Source organism: Spea bombifrons, chromosome 2 (genome assembly GCF_027358695.1).
Source record: "Spea bombifrons isolate aSpeBom1 chromosome 2, aSpeBom1.2.pri, whole genome shotgun sequence".
NCBI classification, from domain to species: domain Eukaryota; kingdom Metazoa; phylum Chordata; class Amphibia; order Anura; family Pelobatidae; genus Spea; species Spea bombifrons.
The window spans coordinates 133588770-133597096 of record NC_071088.1 but is presented as its reverse complement, the minus strand read 5'-3'; the positions used below and the strand labels follow the sequence as shown (position 1 = coordinate 133597096).

Sequence of the window (8327 nt, the reverse complement as noted above, 5' to 3'; positions counted from 1 at the left end):
GGAGGTTCTGTCACTTTATAGATCTCCGGTCAGAACTTACCTAGATTATTGGGTTCAGTTCTGGAGACCCCATCTTCATTAGAACATTGACACGTTGGAGAGAGTTCAGAGGAGACCAACTAAAACGGTAAGTTTGCAGGATAAAAATCATGGAGGAAAGACTAAAGGATTCAGATGCACACAGCTTGGAGATGGGAGATGTAATTGACTCATTTTAAGTATTTAAAATGTTTCTAAGTACAGCAGAGAGGTTTATTTGAAATTAGATCATAGTTTAAAACTACAGGGTCAGAGGGCTTATATGCAACATAAGGAAATTTAAGTTAAATGAGAGGTACAATGGAACAGTCTCCCAGCAGAGGTGGTAAAAGCTTAACAGTAAGGAAAGCCGAGCATGCACAGAGTAGATGTGTGGCTCCTGAATCTAAGACAAGACGAAGGACTAACGAAGATCTTACATCAAGAAAAATGGGCAGACTAGATGGGTCGGAAGAATACGATGCCACAACCTATGCTCTGAAATAACCACCACCTTTAACTTTGTAGAAAGAATCTTGGTGTCTGGAGGCCAACTCGCTAAATGTGAGATGTTCACCTATTTATCCATTCTGCAGGCCCAGCCAGCCATGAGATTGGAGGATTGGAGAAGAAATCAACACAAATAGCAAAATAAAAAACAAACTTTATTTCAGCATTCCGAGATACAAAGCTAAATTTTAAAAACATTCCCTGATTTCAAAGAATTAAGGCACGTACAAAATTAATCCCTTTTAATTGACAAGTGCTTAGTTTGAAGTGCTTAGAGAACCATTCAGATTTCTGAGATTCTTTAACAAGAAAGTGGAACACAAAATTAGACAATGACAGCGTGTGGCACCTTAATCACTCAAATAACCCTCAGGGATCAATGATCATCTACGCCAGCATTACCACCCGAGACAGACGGCGGATGAACCCCTTTATATACCCAAACCCCCTAATATGGCTTTTGTAAGGCCTGCATTGCCATGGTCTTAGATCCCAGTCAATGGTCATGGTATGGACCATGATCCTGTTGCCCAAGGATGGTTTGGCCTAGATTGCCTACATCTTAGGAATCGGTGTGGCAGAGACAGCTATGCTCTCTATAGCACACTCATTAGTGCCCCTGCGTATCCTGAAGTACCCCTTCTCGCCCCAAGACTCTCCCCAGCTATTTTTCACAATCCAGTACTTCTCCCCAGTAGTTGAATCCACCCCGTAACCAACCAGCAGAACCGCGTGATTAGTCAACTGGAACGGGTTGAACTTGTCCTGCAGCCCCGTGTGATGGTAGATCCCGCCTGAATAATGCATGAAGTCACTATAGACTTCAAACGCTACAGCCAGAGGGCCACCCATCAGGAGCTCGTACTTCATGTAGGCTTCATTGCAGCCTCCATAAAAGCCTCCCACATAGTGGTACTCGGCGGTGTAGTATCTGTAATAGTCGTCTTTGAGAGTACAAGCGGAATCTCTGCCAGTGTAGGGAAAGTTGGACTCTTCTACAATGCCGAAGTCTTGAGCATATTTTCCAGCGATAAGATACGGGAAGCCTCCGTCGCAGCCTGAAATACGAAGGGTTTTAGTATGCAGGTGAAAGGGAATAATATGTAGCAAAGTTGCATGTTTTCTAGCAACAGTCCAGGGACTCTAATATGTAATACAGGAACACATGTACGTCACAGACAAAAATAAGACGCAACATTTCAGGAACCGTCATATTCCTTGACACGGTGGCCAAACACATGAAAGCTGTTGGCCATGCTAATTCAAGACAACATGGACAGTTAAGGATATCAACTTAAGATCCTCAATTTGGAGAAAAAAAAAAAAAAGTTGGCATGGCTTCCATAACTTTAAATACTGAAGCCCTAAACCATCTACAATTACCATTAAACCATCACATATTGGCAAATGCTAAAATACATCAGACGACATTAGCCAAGTGTCTACACATAATGGACATGTTCTCACAACAGGTTCCTGAAGACATGGTATCCTTAATAGCCCAGGCTTGAGTGTATTTGAGCAGGTCTGAGAACGTAAGAGCCAAAGATACTGCCCCCCCCATGTAGAATTCAAGAGCGGCTGTGGGAGAATCTCTTGATGTTTACAGCAGGTCTGCAGCTCCTTACCTTGGGAGTAGTTGCTGCAGGACACAACCTGTTGGGGACTCAGGATAGGTTTCTGGCGTAGTTGGGTTGAGACACGGATTCGGGATTCCAGCATTCCCATTGTAGCAAAAGAATAACAGCTTCCGCAAGCACCTGGGGAGAGATGGGGTAATGACAGGGTTAACGACAGGTGGGCAACAACTCTGGTAGGAGGACCATGGTTTGTCTTTCCTACAACCAACCACAAAGGCCAAGTAGTGCTGTCCCTTGGTCCCCTCAACAGCCACTGCCTGGAATGGAGTGTCTATGCAACTGCTGGCCCAGAAGACCTTAACGCTTCCTCTTATGGCCTGTGCATCACCAGCTGGTGCAGAGCGCTGTGTTATGACATCATATCCTTACTGAGCAGCAGATGCACACAGAGGTCTGTGCCAGAGGCAGCGCAGGTAGAAATGGGCTAGGAAGACCATGGGGTCTGCAGGTAACCTGATCAATTTGCAATAAAGGTCTCCAGCATGGAGGTCTCCAAACATCTTGGGCTTCCAGCATCTCTTCACACTAGCACAGGGGGTTTAATCACTCGGGGTGACCTATACCAGCTTCTACAGATGAGTCTGCAGGCACCATGACATATCAAACAATGTTAACAGTAAAACAGAGGAATATCTAAAAAATGGACAACTTCAAGGCAGACCACTGCAGGCTTTCACCGTTAAACACATTGAGGACGTGTCTTGTAAACTACAGGTTTCCTTGTAGAGAACTTGTTCTTTCTGTAAGTCAGTTTGTTAAGTTATATACATGTTATGTAACGTCTACCCTTTGTACAGCGCTACTGAATTTCATGGCGCTACATAAAAATATAATAGCTTGGCCAAAACCCAACTTTACCTTGGTTTCTCACCGGGCTGACGAAATCAAAGCCACTAATATCCCTCCAGTCAAACACAGGTGGAAGACCCTTATACTTCTCGTCATCGGGCATGGGGGCAGGCTGCGGTATTCTGCAATGGATAATGGGGGGAGCAGACAATAAGCGAGTATGGGGGGGTGGGGAGAGGTTTTGACATTTGGAACCATTATAATATTTAGAAATACCGCGGGATCCTGGAGTAGCGGCCACCAGCCCGTCTAATGAGGTCCTCGATCGACATCGTCTCATATTCCGGATACACTTTTGCAGTCCAGGATTTCTGAGCCTTATTTATCTGCTCAACGAAGCCCAAGTTATACTTATAGGGTCTGCTGGATAGTCTGTAAAGTAAGGAGGGCGTAAGAAAGTAAAATACAAATAATTCATTCAGCCATCATAGCCACAGCGAGGATATCCTCCATATAGCGTCTACCACCTCTGATGGGAGGCTGTTTCACTTATCTACCACCCCCTCAGTAAAGACTTCCTTAAATTCCTTCTACAACGTAATCTTTCAAATGTCAGCGTGTTATAGATACACAAGAAAGTTTGGGGGGTAAAAATCCCATTACTTACTGGTTTACTTGGCCCTGAGACTTTAGTTGGCAGCAGGCAGGGTCCTCCTCACCTGTTTCTAAGTCTAACTGTTATGTTATATGCTACATGTTATTCCCCGTTGTACAGCGCCATGGACTATGATAGCACGATATAAAATAATTTAAAGGACGTTGAGCAGAAAAGTTACCCAATGAGTTATAACCGATAACCTGCTTCTGGAATCATCAGCAGTCATCAAGTGAACCTACAGATTCCGCCCCAATTATGGAGGACATGATCAGCGCTGGCACAGGGGTCTTATAATCCAATCACACTGGAGCCTGCCCACCCAACAGGCCCTTACGGCACAGCATTCATGGCAGACGGGCTTCCCAGACGAGTGCCTGGCTCTCAACGCGACAAGACGCCATATGTGTTGTCGCCACACATTGGCGGCGTCTTAATAACCCACCTGCCCGCATCATCTGGAAACGGGACCGGGTTTACAACCGGACGAGGCGAAGACACGACCTTCTTCCCAACAAAGCACGCCCAGTTCCTACCGAGCACGTCGTGCACCCAGCCGGGGAAGGTCTCGTGGCAGTAACTGGTAACGTTGGAGCCATGCTGCTCGTACTGGAAGAGAAGCGGCAGAGGTTACCTCCAAGTAGACAGACACTGGTCAAAGAACCACAATCAACGAGTCCTAGAGGCCTTCTACAGACCATGTGTAGCGTAGATACAATCTAAGTGAATTAAAGCCCCCGTTAAAAGAATAAAAGTCCGAACTCTAAAAGGTGTCAGCGACTCAGAACTCAGGCGGCACAAACCTTGAAGAAGGCAAACCACTTGTAGTTATTTATTTTGACTTCAAACCCTTGATTGTAGATCAGAGTGAAGAAGCCGATATTTCCAGCCTCGTCTTCGGCAACATTGAGCTGCTTCAGACGGAGGGTGAGTTTGCGCTCCACGGGACCTGAAACCAAATGGAAGAGGAGAGTTTAGTCGGCGACCGGCTCTGGAGGTACCTTGGGCTCTCAGCTAATCTGCTTCTGGGTGCGGTAGGGGCTCAACCTTGCAAAGCCTGGGGCAGCTGTCCCTCTCGCCCCATGGAAGTCTACATTTAATACCCCTGACCTGGCCACAACGCAGTAGAAACAGAACAGGCGGTCTGCTCAGGAGACTACTAACCTGTTACACTTAGATGAGAGGGTTAATAAATTAATGGTGGACACCCTCACTATTCATTAATATGCTGTGAGGGTGACCGCCGGTCCCACTTTAGAATTAGTCACCAACTAACTCTGTCTTGCAGATTCTATAAACTTGACTGTAGATCACAGTAAATATTTACTGCAAACTGTTGGCAAAGATAATAAACATGATGCAACGCCAACAACATAAACAACCCTGCGCCACCGGCCTGCCAGAACCGGCCCGTCGGGAGGAGGCGGACGCGAAACGCATCAACGGCAGCAAAGCCGATGCCAGGCGGCACGTGACCCTTAGCCAGAGTCTGATGTACAGATCACGGAACAGCTGGGATCAGAACCAATCAGGGGCTGGCTGGCCTGAGGGGCAGGGGGCGCAATTGCCCCAGGGCCTGTCCAAGACTTAAACTTAAGGGACTCGAAGAGCCACGTTTTTAGTGAGCACCTAAAAAGGCTCAGGAGTGGGTAAAGGAAAGAGTGTGCGAGTGTAAGCATGAGTGCGTATGTGTAAGTGTACATTAGTATGTATTAGTGCGAGTAAATGTGAGCCAGTGTGTATGTTTATCACCGGAGGCGGGAGCAAGGGGCCGATGGGGCCACACTTGTCCCTACCTGCCCAACCCAAGGGGCCAAAAAGGTGCCAGCCCTCCCCTGCAGAAGCGTTTAGTATAAGCTGTTAGGGGCCAAACGGCTCAGGTTCCCCGATTCCAGTAACTCGATGCGGATTTTAACACCGAGAGCGCAGAGCGTAAAACGAAAGCAATAGTCCGACCCCAACAAGGAAGCCATAAAAACCCTGCGAGGCGGATCACAGAACGGGGATTTCTATTCTGACTCCACAAACCTATTAACCATTTAAGTGCAGCGTCACGTGGCTCCACACTACCCCGCAGGTGAAGAACAAATTAACCCTTTAAGACTGTTCTCAAAAACAAGGTACCAGACAGGCGCGCACACACACACACACACATACATACATACATACACACCTTAATCTATGCTGGTAACTCTTACCCACTTGCCAAGCAGTATATAACATTTAACAGAAGTGGCAACGATCAGTCAGATTTCAGCTCGCCCACCCATCCCCCACCGCTGCACATTTTCTGTGATCAGAGCGTTAGCATATACTCCGGAAGAGGTTCTGCAGCAGCTGAGACGCGCCTTTCACCCAAACCTACACCCTCGCTAATAAGCAGTGGACACAGTGAGCGCGCGCGCGCGCGCACACTAGAACCGCAGAGCTTGCAATCTAGCACTTCACATTATTCTTTTATTCGGTACTCGCGCAAAGTTAAGCACCCGGCCGACTCTCACCCATCTGCGAGCAGTCGATGTCGTTAGTCCGGACGCCTCCCCTCCCCTGCCCCACGCTAAACTCCCAGGTGCCCTCCAGGTCGGGGAAGGAGCAGTTGGCCGGGGTATCGGCGGAGCCCAGGTGGCCCCAGGCGGCCAGCCCGATCAACACACAGAGCAGCTTCTCCATCCCGGCGCCCAGCAGACAGACAGAGCAGGAAGCCAAACGTCAGGGGTTAAATACTCAGCAGGGGAGGAAATCAGCTGACCGGTCACATGACTCAGCGGGGGTGGGGTCACGTGATCCGACTGACTGCGTGAGTGGTGATCAGGAAAACAAATGGGGAAGGGTAACAGGGTGAAGTGCGTTGAGGATTATGGATGTGAAAGTCATAGATAGACACCACACACTACAAGATAGATATGTGGAACAGCCTCCCTGCAGAAGTGGTAGAGGGTGATAGAGTAAGGGAATTTAAACATGCGTGGAATGGGTATATGGCCTCTAATCTGCCTGCAAATGCTGTGTTTCTGTGATGGGAATGGCACATACATAACTGGCACGGTCCGTATCATGTATGTGTGAATAGAATAGGTACCCCCAGAGAGGCAGTTAAGAGACAGGCAGGGCAATAATGGATTTAAATCACTTCTACGCCATACCACATGGGTTAAAAATGGATTCTGGCGCAACCTTTAAAATGTAGCGATTAGGGCTGCAGAACCCTGTGATACCCTCATACCCAGAAAACATTCCGAGCTCCTGGGAAAGAGGGGCATCAGGGGAGGAAAGAGGGGCATAGAGGAGGACGTTTACTGTGGTGGGAATTGGCAGGAGGGTTGTCAGTGCAAGAAGTATGGATGGCCCTGCATCATGTATTTTAGGGAATCTGTCTCATAACTCCACGAATTCTTCAGCATTTCCATGCCCTGTATGATGTATAGTTAAATCAGTCGGATTTCGTGCTTGCCCTCCCTGTTTAAATCATCCATTATACGGGGCAGGTTTCTACTTTTGGTGCGGAAACATGTCATGGTCAGTATTAGAATGTATAAGAAGTTGGCAAGATGTACCTGCACCTTTTATGCCTTAGTGAATAAACCTCATGGGGTATTTGACTCCCACAGCAGAACTTTCCCCATACCTCCCAAGTGCCCTGTTTTTCACAGGACTTTTCTGTGTAGCTGCCCCACCGTCCTGCCTTTTTTTTGCAGCCGTGGGAACCGTGGGCTAGCTGGGGAGATCATCTGCTGTCTCCTGACTTGTCCAGGAATAAAAGATCTGTATGTGGGGTATGTCAGTAATAGTAGTCAGTTAACGATCATTTTCATGCTGTACGTGGAAGCGCCTTCAAAACGATGACGCAAGAAAACGATTCAAAACCCAGATTCCTGCCCGAATTCTATAAACATATCAGGCAGGGAGGGAACGTGGCGTGCAGGAAAATAATCCTACGGGTTCTGCTCCACCGCATAGAATAACTCATTTTACATCAGATGGGACGACCTTTATCAAGGGCATGATGCTGAGATCTCGGCTAGTTATCAGGAAGCGGTAAGTACGTGTTGTCACATGGCCTTTATAACCGTTTTAATCATGGCTAAACACAGAGTCATCATCAAATCTATGCACCCACGTCCCTCTTTCACGTACCATGGAACATCCCACGCTAGGCCACTCCCACTTCTGGCTTTGCGAAAGGGGTGGGGCAGCCTTAAAAGCGCTGGTAGTCGGCGGTGAAGTGGGTGTGGCCTGTAAAAGCAGAAAGTGGCCCAGAGACCCTGGGGAATCAGAGTTTCACCTGGAGAATCCGGGTCAAACCCAGAGACTTCTCAGGTGTGGTCCCTTCCTTCTTCTCTCTCTCAGTGTTCACTTTAATAGAGACTCGAGTTGGCGGCTCACCTTAGTAGAAGCTCGCAACGCCCGAGTATGCGCCACATCTACTCGGACTTGGATATTTCATAGGAGGACACAATCGGGCCTTACGAGGTTTGTTAAGGTCTGAGAAAACCATAAAGGGGGCTCCTGTCAGGGCATATTAATGTCCACTGATCTCAGACCACCTACTAATGGGTTGAGGACAATGAGACCTTCACCCCTTTCTCTTCTCGGGGATCATTTCCTCTCTATCCATGTTCACTGTTTTACATTTATCTTTGTTTTCCTGGAATGTCCTTCACACAATTTATTGTATTGGTTTTATCTTATGAACCTGGGACGTGATGGACACTACA

General features: G+C 47.5%; 1 protein-coding gene across 1 annotated transcript; it reads right to left on the bottom strand.

The window, feature by feature from the left end:
- Positions 1-664: 664 nt before the first annotated feature.
- On the bottom strand, positions 665-6345 carry CTSC (cathepsin C). Its single transcript, XM_053456561.1, has 7 exons — positions 6114-6345; positions 4416-4561; positions 4058-4221; positions 3234-3389; positions 3027-3139; positions 2157-2288; positions 665-1586 (listed from the first exon to the last, which is right to left on the bottom strand). The coding sequence occupies exons 1-7, from the start codon at positions 6280-6282 to the stop codon at positions 1084-1086; spliced, it is 1383 nt and encodes a 460-aa protein (XP_053312536.1). The 5' UTR covers positions 6283-6345; the 3' UTR covers positions 665-1083.
- Between the last annotated feature and the right edge of the window lie 1982 nt (positions 6346-8327).